Source organism: Mytilus californianus, unplaced genomic scaffold (assembly GCF_021869535.1).
Source record: "Mytilus californianus isolate M0D057914Y unplaced genomic scaffold, xbMytCali1.0.p SCAF_18, whole genome shotgun sequence".
NCBI lineage: Eukaryota > Metazoa > Mollusca > Bivalvia > Mytilida > Mytilidae > Mytilus > Mytilus californianus.
Genome location: NW_026262666.1, coordinates 8,194,209 through 8,217,596, shown reverse-complemented (window position 1 = coordinate 8,217,596; position 23,388 = coordinate 8,194,209). Strand labels below are relative to the sequence as shown.

At 31.9% G+C, this 23,388-nt stretch overlaps 1 protein-coding gene across 1 annotated transcript in view; it reads left to right on the top strand.

Annotated features, from left to right (window-relative positions):
• LOC127726804 (scavenger receptor cysteine-rich domain superfamily protein-like) overlaps positions 1 to 23,388 on the top strand; it is a 47,664-nt gene that overhangs the window by 10,541 nt on the left and 13,735 nt on the right. Inside the window, exon 7 of the mRNA XM_052234258.1 lies at positions 5,901 to 6,067. Coding sequence (XP_052090218.1) covers positions 5,901 to 6,067 — 167 coding nt within the window. The remainder of the gene's footprint in view (positions 1 to 5,900; positions 6,068 to 23,388) is intronic.

Below are 23,388 nucleotides of genomic sequence, written 5' to 3'. Positions count from 1 at the left end.
CCTGATGTGATGAATGTTTACACAGTTTTGGCTGCTGGATCCAAGTTATTGTCAAATTTACCCACTACGTCTGATTTGGTGTCTTACTAAATGTTGTCAATATGAAAGAGCTATCATACAAATAAAAGGTTTGGCTAGCTATAACTCAATGTTTAACCCACCATTCTCTTCGGAAAATGCCTGTACGAAGTCAGGAATATGGCAGTTGTTTTTCACTTGTTCTGCTGATGACAACATTTGATTTAGTCAGTTTTATGGACTCCCCCTGTTTTTCTGAATTTGCATTGGAGTTCGTTATTTTTGTTATCCTTGATCAATCGTCAGTTCTTTTTTTTTTTCGACTTATGAGTTTGAATATACTGTTGTTATCTTCCGGTTATTTTACAGTAATGATTTGAAATGTCGCTTAGAATTGAATAAGATTTCAAACGAACTTGTTAAAATGTTGTTTGCAATTTTATACTATGCATACTACTAGTATGTAAAACAATCATTGGCACTCATACCACATCTTCTTAAATCTATAACATTGAAAATGGTTTTTTTTAATGATGCTAAACATATTTTAATGAATTGTATTAACTAATTGTATATTTTCCTTTCTTCTAAGGGCTCTACAGGCATTTATTGGTGGTACCTTTGGGGAAGGAACTGGTCCAGTTTTTTTCCAAAATTTAGGATGTAAGGGAAACGAAAAACATCTCGATAGCTGTTCTACAAATGGCTTATTTGCTACATCGTGTAGACATAGCCAAGATGTAGGTGTAGCTTGTTTAAGTAAGTTCATTTGACGTCTGATTTTAGTGCATTTTATTAAGAGTATAATGTATAAAGATATAAATGATTTGATGTCATGCCTTTTTCTTGTATCTACCTATATTTTTAGCTGAACTGAGGGCGCAAAAATCTATCACAAATGGAATTACAACGGATTAAATTTGGAAATATGTATATCAAAACCTTACCATTATTCACGATAGATGCCAAAGAAAATGTTAACCTACGATACCGACTACATTGATAATTCTTGATAAATCTGAACTTCGATACACCCAATATGATGGTATATAGATGTTTTTGTATTTTTATTCCTTTGATTTATGGTTGACGGCCTATTGATGTACAATCCACATCGCCGTGCTTTCTGGAAACACTTTCATAGTCAGAGCAAAATAATTCGCATTCATCTATATGAAATAGTTCAAACTGATGGACAATATACAATTACTGTGTAATTATATACATCAGATTAGTCTTGATAACAAAGAAGACTTTTAAAATACTAAAGGCATTATGGTCATGTATATATAAAACCGTTGGTGATTGTAAGGCGACTACGAACTTTGAATGACACATAAGATGCTGTATTTGAGCACTAACTTGTCGAATATTTCCAGGTGGGAACAGTACAGATGTCGTACAAGGTAATTTGATTAAATTAGTTTTTATTGAAATGACAAAATCGTACGTTTTATAGATATTGTGAAAACCTTTAATGAGGAATGTTATCTGGCTTTGTATATCATCGAAATAACGTGTTATTTTTTTATATGTCTTTGTAAATTATTACTTTCACCGTTTAGTATATTTTTGGTTATATCCATTTGAAGCGGCTCGGTACTTATACTTCCCGTCATTGTGTTATTGTGTTATGGTAATTGTTTGTATACTTGTCTTTCGTATTGCTAATGTACTTTGTCTGTATGCTTTTTAGTTTTTCTTTGTTGACATATTTGTTTGTTCGATTGTTATGAAGATTATAACACACTATTGACTGATGTACCCCTATGTTTGACATTTTTTTACCTTTTATGTGTGTTTGTTTTGTTCACACATCGTTGCCAATATAATGGAATTTAATGCGTCTGTCATACAAGTGAGAGGTTTAGCTAACTATAAAAGCAGGTTTAATCCACCATTTTCTACATTAGAAACGCGTGTATCAAGTCAGGAATATGACAGTTGTTATCCATTCGTTTGATGTGTTTAAGCTTTTGATTTTGCGATTTGCTTAGGGACTTTCCGTTTAGAATTTTTCTCGGAGTTCGGTATTTTTGTTATTTTACTTTTTAGTGACGGTGCAATATTTTCTGAGAATTAGGTCGGTGCAAATGTGGACGCGGCGTACACTTTTGTCAGGAAAATACTTTTTTAAACTTTGGCAAGTGCGAATTAGATATAACGTACCCAGAGTAACAATAATATGAAACGTTCAAAAGTTCAAAAACATAAAGGAAAAAAGGGTAGTGAATTTTAGAGCAGCGGAAATATATTGTACGGAATATGTTTTTGCAGGGTAACAACATGTTGATTCATATGACGTACGAAAACGTATGATCTGACGACGCATTTAGACATGCATGTAAATAGGCTACATTCATATTGTATTTCTAGTACATGTACATATAGGGAACGCTATTTATTCAAAGGATGAGTCTGTCAATACTCTTTTTGTACCAAATCCTATACTTATTTGTGCATTCATTATCATTTTAAACCAAAACCACAAAGAAACCCACATCTGTCTTTTTATGTCTCGATTGTTTATATCCCGATTTTATGGTTTAGCTTTTCCAATGAACAAGATAAATGATTCATATGTGTTACTGTCTTACTGTGTTATAAATTTGCAAAATTTATTATATATTTACATGTATCTTTATTTCTCAACATACCATTTACAGTGGAATGGTACAGAAAACACATAATATTAGTTACAAATCAACAAACCAACATATATAAGCGAGATGTCAGCCCGGATCACACAACCCCTTATTAAATAATTATATTGTTTATTCGAATAGACAACGAACTATCAATATGGGATGTAAAATCCAAGTGTCAACATAAAACTCCATATTCACATCAATAACATCATATGTGCAGCCTTTAAAAAAATAAACCAACAAAACAGCCAGAAATACAAGAGTCATATCAGACAACGCTTACTTTTGTCATGCAAATAAAATTTAAGGTAGTGTTTTTCAAACATTTTTTTTATTATTAAAAATTAAACATTTTGCTTCCCAACCCCCGTGTGGTCTACTGTTACAATATGTAGCACATAAATAAGAGTTGATGGTAAAATGGGATTGATATATGAACCATGAGAGTCGTCATGTGAATCTTATAATGATGTATTGCCCCAATGATAATAGTGGAAGATAGTACATACAAGTTTTAAAGCTCGATTTCAAAAGTATATGGTTAAGACATTAAAAGTTATATAGGATTCAAATTCACGTACATAGACAGTATATGTTTGTTCGATTGTTTCTTGAATAGACAACGAACTTAGATGAATAAAGCAAAGTTGTTTTAGAAATGTATCCCTATATTTCCATTGAAGATGAAACATGATTTTTTTTTACCTCTTTTATATCCCCAACTTTATACTGCTGGATTTGCAAAAAATTGCTCACACATTGAGTTCAAACAATGCAAACCAATTTATTAGTACTACAAAAATAATTTTGATTATATTTATCAAACAGCAGGAAAACATGAAAAAGTTATCTCCACAATTATCAAAGTGAACATATAAACTATCAGATTCACACGACGAAGTTCAAAACAATTATTTTTCAGGAATTTTACACTGATGTTAATTTAATTGATCAATGATTTATGGTAGAATATGGATACCATTTCGTGTCGTTGAAAATGCAAAATAATGATGAATGCTATCCATGAGTATACTATTTTATTTATTTCTCTTTAGGTCGAAAGTATTTGTCGCAACATTTTTGCATACATTTTAAAAGAATGACAATCCCCTAACTGATTACATTGTTGATTTGTTAGACAGGATTAATCTATCTGAAAATAGAAGTTGGTTATATATTAGTTTCCTTGTCATAGGCGTTAGATTTGTTGATGGTCCGGGACCATTTGAGGGAAGAGTAGAGATTAATGTAAATGAACAGTGGGGTACAATTTGTGATAAACAATTTGGAATGGAGGATGCGGAAGTGTTGTGCCGAATGGCAGGATATTCTAGGTAACAATATATTTTTTTATCCTAGATATAGATGTCCTAAGCTGTTTGTTAAACCTTTCGGAATTTAATGTCCGAAAATCACCGCAACTTAATACTGTATTTGGCCTTTTAACTTTTTTGATCCAAGCGTTACTCATGAGTCTGTTGTAGAGGAAACGCTTTTCCGGCATACAAAATTTTAAGCCTGATGTGATGAATGTTTACACAGTTTTGGCTGCTGGATCCAAATTATTGTCACATTAACGCACTATGTCTGACGTTGTGTCTTACCCATTTTCGTCAATATAAAAGAACTATCATACATGTAGGAGGTTTGGCTAGCTATAACTCAATGTTTAATCCACCATTCTCTTCGAAGAATGTCTGTACCAAGTCAGAAATATGGCAGTTGTTTTTCACTTGTTCTGCTGATTGATAACGCTTGATTTAGTAAGTTTTATGGACTCCCCCTTTTTTTCTAAATTTGTTCGTTATTTTTGTTATTTTTTATCATTCGTCAGTTTGTTTCGACTTATGAATTTGAACATAATGTTGTTATCTTCTGGTTATTTCACAGAAATGTTTAAAAATGTCGCTTTAAAATCAATTAGATTTCAAATGAACTTGTTAAAATGTTGTTTGCAATTTTATACTATGCATAATATGTAAAACAATCATTACATTTGTAACACTCAGAAACGTGTCCATCCCTCCAAATGTGTCCGATCCCCCCAAACGTGTTCATATGACATCACTGAATTGCAAAACATGTCTAGTTGCTAAATGTCGCCAAGACGTGTTTTGTTTGTAAGCGCCCAATTGTGTTCATTCAATTAAAAAGGCTAAACGCGTCCGGTTTATATGAAGGTTGTTTCCCTCCGTAACATATTTAGTATGCCATTCGGAATATACAAATATACGAAGAATTTCATTATCGGTTGGGTACCAGTCTAGTTTATATGAAACTGTAAGGTCTCCTTTTTACAAGCACAGAAACCACTTCTGCATGAAGCAGGTCGTGCAATACCCTCATATTATATAAAGACATTTATGTATCATCGGAGAATATTAGTACAATAGAATCCACTTCCGTAAACAATGATTAAAACTGTACAAAACTAATAAATTACAATGTTTATGTTTTTTTTTTTAAATACGCATGACATATTGGCCACTGGACAATAAGTAATTAACAGTCAATAGTTAATTATATGTTGCAAATTTAGCTTACAATTATGCTTAATATAAATAACCGACGTTGTTCAAATTAATGCTAATAAATGACCACTTTATTTACAGTGAAGGACCAGGAAAACTTACACGATAAAATGTTAATAACTCTATCTATACTTTAAAACAATGATAATTATATTGATAAAAAATTATTAAAACCGCTGCAAGGAAAAATAACTTTTCATTCTGCGATCCTTTTTTAATCTGGTGTCTATTTATTTGAAAGCAAAAGTCACCGTACACAGTGTAGCATTCTTGGACATTTGTCTATACGGATTACTATACCTTTCCCGCAGATTTCTTTGGGTAGCTACTTCGATTTTTTTAAGAATCTAATAGAGCCCGAAGTCTTTTTTTCGTACACGTAAATGTTTTTCACCTGACGGTGAAATATTGGCGCTAAGAGTTTTGAGACGTTTAGGCGTTTTGGCGAATGACAATCATCGGACACGTTTGGGGATGTGAAATCGGACACATATGGGCGATTTATGATTTGAAGGACACGTTTAGGTGAAATAGACACGTTTGGGGAAATCGGACACGTTTGGGGGGTGGAAAAGTTTGCGAGTGTTACAACATTGAACAATTTTGAAAAAGTTTTTGTTTTTGTTTTTGTAATGATGCGAAACATGTTTTAATGAATTGCCGTTCTTGTATTAACTAATTGTATATTTTCCTTTCTTCTAAGGGCCCTACAGGCTTTTGTTGGTGGTTCCTACGGAGAAGGAACTGGTCCAGTTTTTTTCCAAAATTTAGGATGTAAGGGAAACGAAAAACATCTCGATAGCTGTTCAACAAGTGGCTTATTTGCCACATCGTGTAGACATAGCCAAGATGTAGGTGTAGCTTGTTTGAGTAAGTTCATTTGACGTCTTATTTCAGTGCATTGTATGAAGAGTATAAAGATAGAAATGATTTGATGTCATACCTTTTTCTTGTATTTACCTAAAAAAAAGTATATTTTTAACTGAGTTAAGGGCGCGAAAATCTATCTCTAATGGAAATACAACGGATTAAATTTGGAAATATGTATATCAAATCCTCATCATTATTCACGATAGATGCCAAAGAAAATGTAAACCTATGATACCATGTATCCCGACTGCATTGATATTTCTTGATAAAACTGAACTTCGAAACAGCCAATATGATGGTATCTAAATGTTTTTTCTCCTATGTTTTATGTTGACGACATATTGTTGTACAATCCACATATTCGTGCTTTCTTGAAACATTGTCATAGTTAGAGCAAAATAATTCGTATCCATCTATATGAAATAGTTCAAACCGATGGACAATATACAATAACTATGTATATATACATCAGATTAGTCTGGATAACAAAGAAGACTTTAAAAATACTGAATGCATTTAGGTCATGTATATATTTTTAATAAAAATTTGAAATTGAATAAAACCGTTGGTGATTGTACGGCGACTACAAACTTTGAATGGCACACAAGATGCTGTATTTGTACTTGTCGAATATTTCCAGGTGGGAATAGTACAGATGTCGTACAAGGTAATTTGATTTTATTAATTTTTATTGAAATTACAGAAAAGTACGTTTTATAGATATTGTGAAAACCTTTAATGAGGGGAGTGTTATCGAATCATTGATAATGAATAATTTTGTTTGTACAAGTCACATTGAACTTCTTGAAGATTTGTCTTCGTGATTAAAAGAATTGTCGGTACTGTCGAAATATTACATCATCTGTTTCAAATAATAACAGTTGAATATCAACCAATCAGTGCTTTCGATGTGACAGAAAAGGTTGACATGTGTACATCGGTCGGATAAAACTTATAAAAGCGCTCACTTAAGACTGATAAAAGAAAGCAAATGAACATAGTTTACAATATCAAAACACACATTGGTACAAACCTTGATATTAGACTTATAAACAAAGAATTATGTTAAAAAGGGAAAACTGTCACAGTTAATTATGTCGTTTATCCTTAGATTGACCAAAAAGTCATATCATAAAAAAGAATATTTAATATTGATAGCAGTTGTAGCAACTATTTATCATCCACATATATGTGATGATCACATCGGTTGTTGTAATTGTATCAAACGTCAATAGTGGTATATATATACATATATTTGTTTTGAATATAACAGAAAGCAAATGAACATTTTCAATTAACCATTTTTCAAGTTCTTACCTTTAACAAAAATACAACTAACATATTTGATTAATACATAGGGTACTAACATTATAGGTGTCAGGCTTGTCAATGGCTCTAAACATTGGGAAGGTCGCGTAGAATTAAAAGTGAATGGACAATGGGGAACAATATGTGGATTTAATAACCGTTTTGATTTAAATGACGCTACAGTTGTATGTCGAATTGCTGGTTTTTCAACGACAGGGTAAGAACAGTTATACTCCTTGCTACTTTGTTTATGTACTAGTATAAAACCACTAATTCATAGCCTCATTGCTTTTTATGTTTAATTCTGCAATTTCAAGCATCAACGGCCACTTTGTCTTTAGTTCAAATAAACTGACAAGTCATTTAATGTTAAAACTATACCTTATCTTAACTTGTGCTGAAAAATTCAACAAACCTTTAATTGCATATTAGAGCGTACTGTTCCTGGAAGTTTGACAGTATGAACAACAGGTACTTTTGATCTGAACAACAGGGCAAACGTGCCCTCCTATTATAACTTTATATACTTCTTTATTAATAATAATAAAACAACTTTCAACATTTGATACCAAAACTTCCCAAATACTGTACCTATTGACCCTGCCTGAATTAGTGGTTCTACACTTTATAATGCTTTTCACGAAGATGAAATAAAAGCGGTTTATATCAATAAATTGACTGAGTGCGGAATAACACGTCATGTGATACAGACATAGCACATCAATAAACGCTTACTCTGCCGTCGATCCCTGTCTAGATTTGCATAGGGTACATTTCATATTCTCTCTTTTTTTTTTTTTTGCAAAATCGATTGACAGGATTTAATTAATTGCAAAGTAGAGTTGCCCCTAATTCATGACTTTCGCAGTACATGTGAATGGGGTTAAACAAGAAATATTTCCTTTTCTGTTATTGCATAATGCCTTGATGCTTTATTAGGATTCGCCGCATTTTAGAAAAGAGTAAAATTACAGCTGATAGTTGTAGACCGCCAGATAATGCTCGTGTTACATGATCTTTAGCTGTTTGTATATTTTTGTTCTTTCATTTGTAAAGATATCCTGAAAGCCATGTCGATGTCTTAGGTTTTTTACCTACAATGATGGTTTTCAATTCACTGATTTTAATTGATCATATTTAATAGTTCTAATTTTGCAACTACAAGCAACTTTCAACGATGTAGTTGTTAGTCAGTTTAACTACTTTGAACTGACGTTACGCTAAAAATTCCCAAAAACATACATTGTTAGGATCATCGTCAATACAAGAGTATACTTGGAAAATTATTAGTTATATTAATGTTTATTTTTAAGAAAAATACAAATATTATTATAAAGTGCGCACTTTGGACAAGGAACTGGACGTATATTGATTGGTGGCGGTTTATATTGTGTTGGAAATGAAGCTCACATTGATAGCTGTTTATCAAGTGGTTGGTACGTCGTTAGTAGTTATTGTGGTCATCAGTATGATGTGGGTGTTTCCTGTCCAGGTAATAAAGTATGCTTGGAATTGTATATATTAATTATATTTAAGAAGTATGTCAAGAAGTAACTTATGTTTATGAAACAATTACATGCGACATTAAAATATCCTTTACATCTTTGAATATAGTTTACATTGGCAATAATATCGATTTTGTCATTAGCAAATTAAATTATAACTAAATTTGTATTCTTTTCAAAAGGGATAAAGACACACCCACGTTCATTTAAATCTATGAAGAAGTTAACTCCTAACTACCCTACTGCCTGTCGATACATTTATTTTGGCATTGCACAAGTCAATTCTTCTTTGACTGTCCATGACGTTAAAATACTAAATCCCTGGGATGTGTTTTAGTTGATGTTAGTCTCTGATGCATGATTTTTTATTATTAATTGTGTTGGCTTTTAACTAGCTGTCAGTAACTGCGAGTACTCTCAAATCGTACTTTTTCTTGTTAATTTGACCTGTTGATACTATTTGTAATACTTTTTTGTCATTCAGTGTTTACTTATTTGGGGTTATATCTAGTCTATATACCAGTTTTGATAAATGTCTGGTATTACTATAAATTTTCACTTCTTTGTACTATGAATATCAAAATTTATTTATTTTGTAAATATTTCCTTTCTCCATTTTGAACTGTATACCTAACAACAAAATTAATTTCATTTACCTGTGTATAATATTATTGTAAATGACGGATTTTTGTTCGAGCTTATTGTTGTTTTTCTGAAATTGTTTAACATTTCAAAGCGGTATAATAATGTTCTTTAATTATTCATTTTTATTTTATTGATTTTGTATTTACATTGTATCATAGATCAAATTTATTCATTGAGTGTATGCTCACTTGTGTTAATATGTCTTTTGATTGAGTTAAGCCATTTCAATTGATATTTTATAGTGTGTCTTTCTATGTTGTGATGTTAAACTATTGTTTCAGATAAGGGTGAAGGTTTGGTACCATTAAAACGTTTTAACCCCCTGCAATTGTTTGCACCTGTCTTAAGTCAGGAATCTGATGTTCCGTAGTTGTCGTTTTATTGATTTGGTTCATAAGTGTTTCTCGTTTCTCGTTTTGTATGTAGATTAGACCGTTGGTTTTCCCGTTTGAATGGTTTTACACTAGTAGTTTTTGGGGCCCTTTATAGCTTCCTGTTCGGTGTGAGCCAAGGCTCCATGTTGAAGACCGTACTGTGATCTATAATGGTTTACTTTTATAAATTGTGACTAAGATGGAGAGTTGTCTCATTGACACTCATACCACATCTTCTTATATCTATGTATACTTTTACCATTTTTATACGATTGCCAATGCGAATATGTAGGTGGGATGTTGTCAACACGGTTATTTGGATTTGAATTGATGTGTTTCTCGTGTAGATTATAAGCAATTAAACTTTAGTCTGGCAAGCATTATATAATACTGTCAGCATTTTAATAAATTAACAGTTAGCTTAATTTTGTCATTAAGTATGAATGAATATGAAATGACAAATAGATGGCAAACCTATGTTATTTGATTATCTGTATACGTCTATAGATCTCCCTATCAACCCCCAAGGATGTCAACGCTAAAAGGGGATTGCCAATAGATGTAGCTGACCTTCGCTGATGATTTGTTTATCGATATATGGGATTTAAGTGAAAACTATAGATGAGAGATTGCAATTATAAATGAAAATTCAAAAGAAGAATAATCTATTTTTACAATTAAGTCAACACAAGTAGGTCCATTTTTTCACAGCGTAAAGGAGATATTTCGTTCTTATGACGCTTTAAAAAAATTATGGCACGTTGTTGGCGAAATCAAAGAAACAAACATTTTTGTGATTGATAAGATCTACTGTGGCTCAAAACATATTTTGGCTCCATATATAAAGTATTGCCTTTCAATGATTGATTGATTGTTGGTTGTCTAACGTCCAGTGGCAAATATTTCATGCATATTCAGGACGAAAACAAATTAACAATAAATACAATAGGTAGGTTCTGTAATAGAGGTGTCCGGGATTAAGGTCGGAGAAATTTAGACTGCCACGGGAAATGAGGGTATATTGGATAGGGATAGAAATCTAGCCTTGCAACAGGTCACCTACGGACCCCTCAAAGAGTTGTTACAAGGGTTCTTAACGTGCAAAGAGCGTGGCATTCTCTTTACACGAGGCATCGGATTTAACGTCCCCATCCTGACCGGACGTGGCTGCAAATTTGTACATCCCGCACAGCCAAACGGACGCCCCACTTTGGCAAGGGTTTTACTGCCGGTCGGAGGAAGACCAATGGTGACCATACTTTTTTTCCCCAGTCACCTTGGGGGGGGGGGGGGGGGGGGGGGGGGGGGGCCTTTCAATGTAATATCAACTTTTTTTTTATTTTTTAGGTTTGATCCTCTGAAAACTTTTTAAGATAGATGAAACAAAATATGGCAAATGTTATCAATATGACATGATTTAGGAACATAAAAAATGTCAATATTGTCAGAAAACTTTTTCTAGTATTTTTCATCGTTGACTCAACTTTTCTTGAACACTCTAATATATAATCTAAAGCTGGTTTAAAAGATTTTCCCCTTTTATATCAATGTTGGTCTTAAAAAAAACAATTTTGTTTTTCAAACCAAAAAAAGTTGTTAAAAAAATTCTGTCTAGCAAGCGTGTATTTGGCCTACACATTTTCCATTCTATTACAATGTAATATCGTTACCATCCTATTAGTATGTCGTTATTGCGGTTTTCTGTTTAATGTGACCTTAACAGGCTTCCGTATAAGTTGCATGATAAAATTGTATGCAGAATTTTCAGAAGAGCAATACGGTGTCCTTTCTTCAACTTGTTTAAATATATTCATGAAATCTCGTGTCATGTGTTCGCACTACTTGATACTGAATTACATTTTATCATTTTATCACATTTCCTTACAGTTGGTGCTGCATCTGGTCCTGCATTTGGTTGAATCAATTGAGAAGACACAGGCAGAGTCTTTTTGTAAATGTGCACTTCTTCAATATTAAAAATATATCTCACTGTAGTTGTAAAGTGTTATGTGTTATATTTAAATGTAATTTGATAATTGATGGCATCTAGAAACGAATACGTATACTAAAATATGTAACAGATAAAACAAAAGAACAGAAATATCGACGATGATAAAAAAAAAAAATGACCCAATGCATTATAAAGAATTGACATATATTGACATGTCAATTAAAAAAAAAAAAAAAAACCAAAGCCGCGGCATGGTTAATGGGGAGAAACATTTTCGTATGCATTGTATAGAATCGATTCATAAATGCATTGAATATAATGGTGGATTGGATATGACGACTAATGATAAAAATAAAGACTTTGATTGTATACCTTATTGTTTATTGAAAGCCAAGAAAATGTGGTATAAGTGCCAATGAGACAACTCTCCATCAAAGTCACAATTTGTAAAAATAAACCATTATAGATCAAAGTACTGCCTTCAACACGGAGCCTTTGCTCAAACCGCCAGCAAGCTATAACGGGCCCTAAAAATGATTACTGTAAAACCAATCAAACAGGCAAACCAACGAACGGTCTAATCTATATAAAAACGAGAAACGAGAAACTCTTATGAACCACATCAACAAACGACAACCACTTAACATAAGGTTCCAGACTTAGTTCGGGTGAAAACAAATGCAGTAGGTTTAAACGTAACATCACAGCATAGAAAGACACACTATAACATATCAATTGAAATGGCTTAACTCAACGAAAAGACATATTAACAAAAACAAGTGAACATACACTGAACGAATAAATTTGATCTATGACACAATGTAAATACAAAATAAATAAAACAAGGGGTTTAAAGCAAAACAATATCAGAAAGACATTCATAACTTAGGACAAAATGCCGCAAAATAAAATAACGTACACAGGTAAATAAAAATAATCCTTTTTGTAAGGTATACATAGATTACGGAAATTAGAAACGTACAGCTTTTTAAGAGTTTTCTGTCATTTCCACACATTTCCTTGTAAACTCCAGATTGCTTAGAACTTTCATGTTTATTCATGACTGTTCAGTACCTTTACAGACAGTTCAGTTGTAGTCGTTTCGTACACTCAGATGCATATGAGTTACTTGAAAATTTGAGCATATTACCTAAACATTTGGAATTTACCGAAATAGATAAATCTGAAAATTGCATTAACAACTAACTGTAACTCATTGATTAATTGCTAAGTATTGTATTGGCTGTCCGTATAATGAAATGATCGTTTTAAGTTAAACTTGGTTTATTAGGGATTGTAAATTGAATTTTCCGAAAAAACAATCGTTCACAAACTTCAATTATAAAACTGAAAATTGCTTAGAAATGGTTATGTTAGCCATATGAAGAGCCAAAATTGGACATTTTTACATTATTTCTATCAAATAAAGATTTAAATCCTTTACTTATATCCAGTTTGTCAAATGGATACCAACAAACCATAATGATTCGGGGAAGTTATTTTCGAAGGGCATTCCTTTAAGACAACATAAATTCAAACTTAGAAAAAAAAAGCGACAACTCTATCTCAAAAATAGTTTAAACTGTAGTGAACTACTTTTGACAAATAATATCAAAACTATAAAAAAATAATTATTCATCTTCTTAATTTGTTAACATGTAAAAATAATTTATGTAATTTACACTTGGAATCTCAACATATACCCCCACGACACTTACCAAAGAGGAAATCCTTGATAATCATAGGTTTGTTTTCTGTTTCTTTTGGGAAGTTAAACCAAAGATTGAGAACTAGATCTTCCATCACTGTATTGGATATATAAAGTGTCCTTACAAACAACGGTATATTGCTGGGTCTTCTAAGTGCTTCACGAAACCTCTTTCTAAATTAATAACATCAATTTTATCAGTACTCAAAGCCGGGCTTCAAAGTTATTGTGAAACTGCCTATTCTAGAGGTGGTATGAATCAGATGAGGAATACTGAAAAATTCCAAAGATCTTTTACGGTATATATTGAATAAATCAAAACATAGATATAAGAAGATGTGGCATGAGTGCCAATGAGACAACTCTCCATCCAAGTCGCAATTTATAAAAGTAAATGTGTACAGTAAATTAATTAACCTTCAAACTGGACACCGGTGAATCTAAAGGTATGAAAGGTAATAACTACCACTTCTTATATTTTCACAAAATTTTCCACATACATGGTTAATAAATTATTTTTTAAAAACATATTCCGGATAAAAGAAAGTTTACAAATCATACTTTTTATTCTATTTAACATTTCATTTTTCGAAGAGAAATGCTGAAATACATATAACGCACAGCTACGCAAGGTAAAATTAGTGTTTATCATAACCAACAGTTTCATTATTAGATTATAATTGCAATAAATCCCAAACAAACGTAGTCAGTTAGATAAAGTCAAAATATTTCCGATCTGCCTAATTTTTTAAATTCAAATTGAAAACGATCTTTTGAAGGTCAATTTTGTCTACCTCACAAAATCTTGTTAGATACTATAAAACATGCAATTTAGGTGAGAATTTTTTTTGGCTGCTCTCTGTGTATATTATGTAGACTTGCACTAATATGTGACTGATTGTCTCTCTAGGAGTGTATATACAACATTTACAGTCGGGGCACTTAGCGGACTCCATAATATTATGGAATTCCGTAATTTTTATGGAAAATTAAAGTTGTATCCCTTTGACTAACACGCTGAATTTACGATGGGAGCTAACTATATTTTTTAACAGATTCTCTGAAAAAGGGAGACAAATGAAATTTATTTACTGTTTTCTTTCTTTTTAAATACAGTGGAAAATTTGATATACTATGACATCTTCACACGTAAGAAAAAAGATATAGAATTGTTTTTTTTTCTTCAAAATTTAGCATTGATTTAAATAGTCGTAATTGTTTCAAACATTTAGTTGATGGCAAAGTTTGACAAAAGATCTGTAAAAAAGAAAAAAATAGATAAAAAATGGTATGATTGCCAATGAGACAACTCTCCACAAGAGACCAAATAACACAGAAATTGACAACAATAGGTTACCGCAAGGCCTTCAACAATGAGTTAAAACCATTTCGCATAGCCAGCTATAAATGGCCCCGAACGGAAAAATGTAAAACAATTCAAACGAGAACACTGACGGCCTAATGTATGTACAAATTAAGAAACAAAAACAAATATGAAAAACCACAACAACCGACATTACACTAAATTACAGGTACATACATAATGTGGCGGGGTTAAACAACTTTGAAGGCATCAAACCCTCCCCTAACCTGGGATAGTGATGTAACATTACAACATATGAACGAACAATATAAATCAGTTTAAAAAGGGCTTTTTATAGCCGACCATAAGGTATGGGATTTTCTCATGGTTAAAGACTTTACGATTGTCTATAATTGCTTACATTCAATTCATTTGAACTTTGGTGGATAGTTGTCTCATTGTCAATCATACAGCATCAAATTCTCCTTATTTTTATATTAACTCATCAGATGAATACAATTAGAAATTCACCTTACAAAAACACAGAGTGGACGAAGACGTGACAGGGTACTTATACATCAGCACTTCTTTTGACATCATAATCAAACTGATGAAGGATATCTGTTATCTGAAATGGTTATAGATACTTACATTTAATGTTCCCTTTTTATATATATCAACGATATTAGGCATACTCTTAAAAGCCTATATGTCAGTAATTTTTCAATGGAAGACAAGTTGACAGTGTAATAAATCGATTGTCTTTATAAGCATCGTTCAAAAAAAAATTCGATGACAGACTTGGAAATATACATTCTTTATATTATTTCCAAATATATGAAACGCAATCAAGGTGTATCTAATACTAAAAAACAAAAGAAAAATGAATTATACACTTCACTCCTATTCCATATTTATTTACAAGCATATCAATTTCAATAACATAAGTCTGAATAAATGTACCAACCAATTATCAACAGAACTGTATTGTATATCTAAAAAAGGCATTTGGATCTAATGAAATTGTTATTTTAATTGCAGGACATTTCAAATATGAACCGTAAAAATCATTTGATAAATTGTTGTTGCAATGGAATCGATTCATGAATATGCCTACCATATCGACATATAGAACACATTGACGTGTGCGTGCTTCCCATGTGTGTGCTACAAATATATTATAGTCTGCAGAGATAAGTACTTAAGTTAGAAACAGAGGTTCAATCGGTACGTTGATCCCTCGAATTGCACTTGCCACTTTAATATATATAATCATTTGTGCATTAAAAGTTTAGAGATAAATTGCTAAGTTTGAAAACAGACAACGCAATAAAATACACAAGCGTAAACAATAATTCTTTTTAAGCTTTTTATAATAGTAATACATTTTTTTATCTTTTATTGTAAATATTCTTCTGAAGGAAAACAAAGTAATCGACAGGTTATACACGGGATAGTGATCTAACAGCACAAGATAAAATAAAACTAAATTAATCAGTTGAAAAAGTCTATATAATACAAAACACTCACAACAAATTGACATTTAATTCCAATTGGTATTATGTTTTTTCTGATCTAACTAGATGGTCTAAATACCATGCTTGGAGTTTTGAAGTGAATGCTATGATTCAAACAAACTATTTTCAAATGATGAAAGGGTACTTGTAATTTCGAATTTAAAATTGTTGTTAAATACATTTCCTTTTTTCATTAATGTTGCTCGGTTTTCTTTTGTTTTTTTTCGTATGTACTAACTTTCCGGACTTCAACGTGAAAAAGTTTCCGAACTTTAAATATAAAGGTTGATATTATCACTTGCTTGATTATATCATAAGTATCTGAAACTAATCAGATGTCAGTATTTATTTTTGATGCGTTAAACCACAGTAGTAAATGCATCAGCTTTTTGTCAAACCAATTAATCTCTATTTATTCCAATGTGGTATTTCCATAGTATAGTTATAGATGCTATAGATCCGAACATTTTAACGTTTGCACCTAATTAACATTCAAAGGTTTGTATATATGAAACATGATAACAATTATTAAAAGAAATTCCATAGTGTCAGCGTCCTTAAGGGCAATGTAACTTTTTATCAGTTTTTCATTAATATAAAACTCAGTGAAAGTGTTACTCTCTGGGATGTTACAACATTTATCTGACTAAACATATTTTATTGTCTATTGAAATTGAAATTTCTTCATAATGAAAGATATAAAAGGGGCAAATAGAGGAAAGTGTTTAAGATTTGACGAATTTATAGGAAAAGCAAGGTGTGATTATTGCGACTGCGTTGCTTCTAAACATGAACGTGATGATGAGCAGGACCAAAACAAAATTCTCTATACTAATGTACCAGAAGATGAAAAATATCCAAATATATCTATAGGTCTGTTTTTTGTTAATTGATACACGACAAGGTATATATTTTTGATAAACAAAATATATGAAAAGGGTGGGGTACTTGATGTCTCAGCTGCTCATCCCTACCAAAAAAATAGAAGTGCCGTGGGTTGGATAAAAACCGCAATTTTTATACGTGTGCATGTAAAAAAAATTTCTTGGTAGAGGGGTCTAAATATAGCACAAACAACAATTTCCAAAAGACCAAAAAAAGTGAAAAAAAGTCTATTTTAACAAAACGCATTTGACTAACAGGTCGAACAACTGATGTTCTTAAACCCTCCTGACTGCCATTGGCGATTGCCAAATAAATTGATCACTAGATCTAACGAAATGGATCTATATATATACCAATTTGACAATATGTTGTTGGGGTACTGTTCCGTAATTGTTAATTTTTATGAAATTTTGTAGTTTTTTGTTATTTTCTTTAATACTATTTAAGAAAGAGAGAAAAAGTAAATGGGTAAAATTTTCAGCAAAGTGAGATCTACAAATAACTCAACTGACCAAAATGGTCAATTGACTCCTGAAAGAGTTATAGCCCTTGAAAGACAATTTTTTCAAATTTTCTTGTTAAAGTTGTTTACTTTTTCAAAAATCTTCTTCTCTGAAGCTACATGATCAATTTCAACTTAATTTTATCTGAATGTTTCTTAGGGTTTTTAATTTATAAATTGTATCTGGGGATTTGATCCATCTACAAACATGGCGGCCGTTGATGAAAATAGAACATAAGGGTGAAATGCAGTTTTTGGCCTTTACCTAAAAAAAACTGAGGCATTTTATGAGAGCTGAATTGACAGGGATTAAAGTAATCAGCAAGTCAAGATCTACCTACCATGAAATTTTCAGACCAATTGAACAATCCATTGTTGGGTTACTGTCCTGGAATTTTTAATTTTTTTTAAATCAATTTTTGGTTGTCATCTTAAAGATTGAGCAAAGTGTAAATGGCAAAACTGTTCAGCGAAGTAAGATCTACAATTAAGTCATATAACTGAAATTGTAAATTCATCCCTTATTGGAGTTATTGCCTTTCAAAGATGATTTTAACCTAATTTCTTAGTTTTTTGCCAAAAAAACTGCGGTGGATAGAAACATAAATGGCATGTTTAAACATATATCAATATTCTATAGATATGAAAAAATATGTAATCAATGTTTTACTCATTATTGAAGGCCGTACTGTGACCTATAGTTGTTAATTTCTGTGTCATTTTGTCTCTTGTGGAAAGTTGTCCCATTGGCAATTTTACCACATCTTCTTATTTTTATTAGATGTGAGCAAATTCAGGCTCTCATGGGCTCTTGCTTTATATCCTCATGAATAGGCATTTTCAGTATCCTGAGAGTAAATCAGCCATGTACAATAGGATGTTATGTGAATTTTGGGACATCTGTATTAAAACTTAATAAGAAGAAATTCACAGAAACAACTTTGTTTGGGATCATGACAAATGATACAAAGAAACTGCTGAAGTTCTGGCTAGACACTGGAGACTTCTTAAAAAAACAGAATACTATGATAATAATTATTTTATTATATTATGTTGACTAAGTTTAAGACTATGTGTTGACTGCTAGATAAATTAATTGTTTTTTCATTAAATGATTGCTGTTGCATTGACCCATCTCTTTATCCTGTTAACAAAATAAATCCTGATAATTGATATAATGAATACAATAAAATTATGCTTTATATTTTTATTAGCAGCAATCCCACAACACAAGCCTAGCATCATAAACATAGAGAAATTTTCAAACTTTCTTCATTGACCATTAAATTATGCTGCGTGTTTCCAATGTAAGTAGCATCTGCATCTTCTTGATATACATAACCGTTTTCAAATCAGGAACTTTTTAACCATATACTAAAATTTATTACATACATGTATCACAATGAAGAAAACTATGGGATTGTCAGGATGCCTAGAATCATAGGACCTCCAGGGATTGAACTAATTCTATCTTTTCAAAACCATGAGCCTGGAGTTTGTGCTTTTAAAATAAATAGTTGTGCGCGCCAAGCTTTGACAATTAAAAAGTTGACTCCTAATTTTTAAAGGCAGTGCCTTAATGCCTTTCATGGTATCTGGCAATAGACATTTTGTTTCTACGTGGGGGGTAAATATGTAAATATGTCACCATTGATATCCTGAAAAGTGGAATTCTTTCTCCTTTTTTTTGATATTCTGTGTTTTTTATTGTAATTCATTGACATTGTGAAATAAAGAATCGAACGGTATTTTTTTTTAAGTTTTTAAATTTTACAATAGAGTTGCATTTTGCATTATGAGCAGTAAACCGATTGACATACTGATATTACTTTAAAATCTGAGTGAAAGAGTTCGGATTTATTTCGAGTGGTATTTTAATATTAAGTTACTTTTAAGATCGTTTCAGTCGTTGATATAACAATGAAAAGTCAACTGATCTATGCCTAATTGCCACATGTCAACAATAACTCATTTTTCTTGTGAATCTGATTATATTTGTATATAATATTTTATATATGGTACAATATTGCCGAAATCCACCTAAACTATCAATATCCATTTGGAATTTATCGAAAACCAAAGCTGTTGTAAAATCATCTGACCTTCCAACATAGCTATCATGTCAGACCCATTTGTCAGGTAAACAATTTCGATCTATTAAGTCCAATAAAACATTATTTTTGTAAATCGGAAACTAACCATGCCATAGTTGACATGTGAAAAGGTCGATACACTCAGGTTTCTACCACTGTAAATTAAAAGTGTATCGAACTTATTTGATTTAACGGCGCAACATGTCCAATGCTAATTAACAAGTGATAATAGTTTGATAGAACAATCAACAGGTGATCGAATATTAATTACTCGATACGTCTTCTGTTTATAGCACACCTCGAGGATGATTAAAGGTAAATACCAGCATTAATAGAAAAGTGGATCGAATGTTGTCAAAAGTTAAACATCGTCATTGATCGGAAGGTTTTGTTGCAAAAAAAAAACATTTAATAAACTCGGCAAAGCAATACTCACTATTTCAAACTCCAATGCGGACATTAAAGGACCTTCAGCATGATGGAGAAGTTCCGAACTGACAGCAGGGTTAACAATGACTCAAAGACAATACACATCCTCCCCAGTGGCAGTGACAGTGTTTAGATTATCAACCCCACAAACTGCAATTTTCAACTGATTTTTGTAGTTTTTTTGTTACACCAATGTCCCAGCTAGGGTAGGTGGAGGGTTGAGCGCTCACAAACATGTTTAACCCCACCACATTCTTTATGTGCCTGTCCAAAGTCAGGAGCCTGTAGTACAGTGGTTGTCGTGGTGCATGTCTGTCATGCGTATACTTGTTTTTTGTAACTTGTTTTGCTTTAAATTAAGCTGTTATCTCAATTGGATTGTTTTATATTGTTCATGTCAGGGCCTTTTATAGCCGACTATACGGAATTGGTTTTTCTCATTGTTGAAGGCCGTACGGTTACCTATAATTTGCTACATCTATTTCATTTGAACTTGGTGGATAGTTGTCTCATTGATTGGCAATCATACCACATCTCCTTTTTTTTATATTACATACATGACGTAACAAAAATATGGTAGTATCATGCTTTCTCAGAGTTGGACGTAGACAATCACAAACAATAATGGTGACCTGGCATGGTCATTTCTTGGAGTCATACTTGGAATTATTTACTTTTTTGCTCGGAATAATTTCTTGCAGAAAAACGATTTTCTGGGAAAGAGTGGACACTTAGAGATGCATCATTATAACTCAATGTTTTTGAAATAAATTCACACCAAACAATCATGATGAACTGGAATGTTTTTTTTTAAACTTAATGTGAATAACCACAAATGGTGAACATTAAAATTGACCTTAAATACTTAATTGCACTTAGTTGAATATAATACAAAAAATCAATTTGCTTGAAGAAAAAGTCAATCCTATGTTGCTTGATAGATTGTTAAACTTTATATGTAAACATATTGTGCATTAATATACTTGTACAATAATACATTCTTTGGAAATACAATGTAGCATTAACATTTCCATGCCATAATAATTGAAAAATGTCTAAATATATGATGTTGTTAGCCTTTCCTGAAAAGTAAAATGTTTGATTATAATCAATCTGGGCTATAAAATCATAAATCCTGTAGGTAACTGCCTTTTCAGTGCATTCACGCTTTGATTAGTCTTTTAACAAGAAACAAATTATTAGGGCTCTGACTCCCTATAGTGATCAGACTGTCTGTGCGTCCAACCCTTTGTTACAAACCCTGTCTGCTCTATAACACTGCAACTGCTACCCAGAACTCAATTAAATTTGGTATGATGTTAGACTACCATGTCCAGATGTGACATTCAGTGTCAGAATTTTCAAAATTACCATGTCCAGTTATGACATTCAGTGTCAAAATTTTCAAAATGGCCACCATGCTCAAAACAACTGCTAAAACATGTAATTTCATAACAAAACAATTCTGATATTTTGTGTATTATTGTCTTCATTATTAGGAAGATAATCATGATAATACACTTGTATATAAAATTCAAAAAAAAAAATTGGTTTCTTTTTTGGCAACTTAACAATTTAATGTCATAGGCTGGCTTCTATTGTCAAATGTAAACACCAGCTTGTCTTTAGGGTTCGTGTTTGCTTCAGAACTTTGTAAGATACAAAATATTATTTTTTGTTTTTTTATTGAGCGAATCTCATATCAATAAATTCCAGAATTCAAAATGGGATCTTCTGTAGTTATTGACAGGTAGCTTAGAATTTCATGCTTGTTATAATCCAATAAGATCTATCAAAAACAGTATACATGCAGTGAGGTGAGGGATTTTGCTTTGCGTTGTAGGCCTCACGGTAAATTTGAGATGAAGAACAGCAATAAAAGCGTTGTTTCTTTGCATTTTGTGATTTTTTTCTGTACATGTACATATTTTGTGTCATGGATGTTTACCCCATATCCTTTCTTTTCAGCTATATATAATTTATATATATCTGTGTGTGTTTTAGGGAAAGATATGTTGAAGAATCTTCTTCTAGTGGTGAGCAATCAGAAGGAGAGGATGAGTATTACAATGAGCCTGTCCAGATCATTGATAACCTTTCAAATGAAGACAATCCCTTTGTTACATAGTTGTCACAAATTTTACCAGAAAGAGCTATCAGTATAAAACATTTAGATGTTCAACATGCTGAAGACAATTTTTCTCAAGAATCAAAGTATGAAAGCACAACCGATGAGACAACAAGGCTGAACAGAAGACAGTTGATGAAAAGTATTAGTACAAAGGCAATTGGCTTAAAATTCCTAGACATATTTACTTTGAATGATCCACCAATAAGGTTCAAAGTCAGAGAAGCTGATGAAAACTTTGTTGAAAAAAAGGCGAATGTAATGGTTGAAAAAAATTCTGTAAGTGTTGATACTACTCCAAATATAATTGGCCTTATTGACATAGATACATTTGATTACAAAGAACACTTTTCCGAATATGAGATATATATTGGATGGAAACCACAGTATTAAAGCACAAAAGATGACGTCCGTTCAGGCATCGTGGAGTTTTCATATACTGTGGTTTAACAGTAAATGAAGTAATTCTGCTTGGAATCATCAGAAATGAGGACACTGAATATTTGTGAACTTCTCTGATTTCCAGAAGGTTGATGTACTGAGGCGTCGATTGTATTCCATAACAGACACACCAGCCCACGCTGATCCTCCAAAATTTTCTATAGAATTTAAGGATGTGTTTTCCACTCTACTTAACTTGCAAGGTGTAAGTAACAGTTAACTGCATGGATTTTTTAAACGTTAAAATAAGGAATATATGCATCTGGTTTATGTTCATGCAGAAAATCTTAATGGTCTATTTGACCAAACACAGTTAATATGAAAAATGTTCACAATTGAAGTTATCTGCCTAAAAAAAGAACAAAATCGTTGAATTCGTTCAAAATCAAGCCAAAACAAAATGAAAGTTTTGAACAACAATATTATTATGGAAGTCAGAAATCTATTGCTGACAGTTGAGATTTTGGTAAATTTGTTATTTTCTAGAAACTTCAAACATGCAAAACTCTGAAACTCAATATTTCATGCAGGC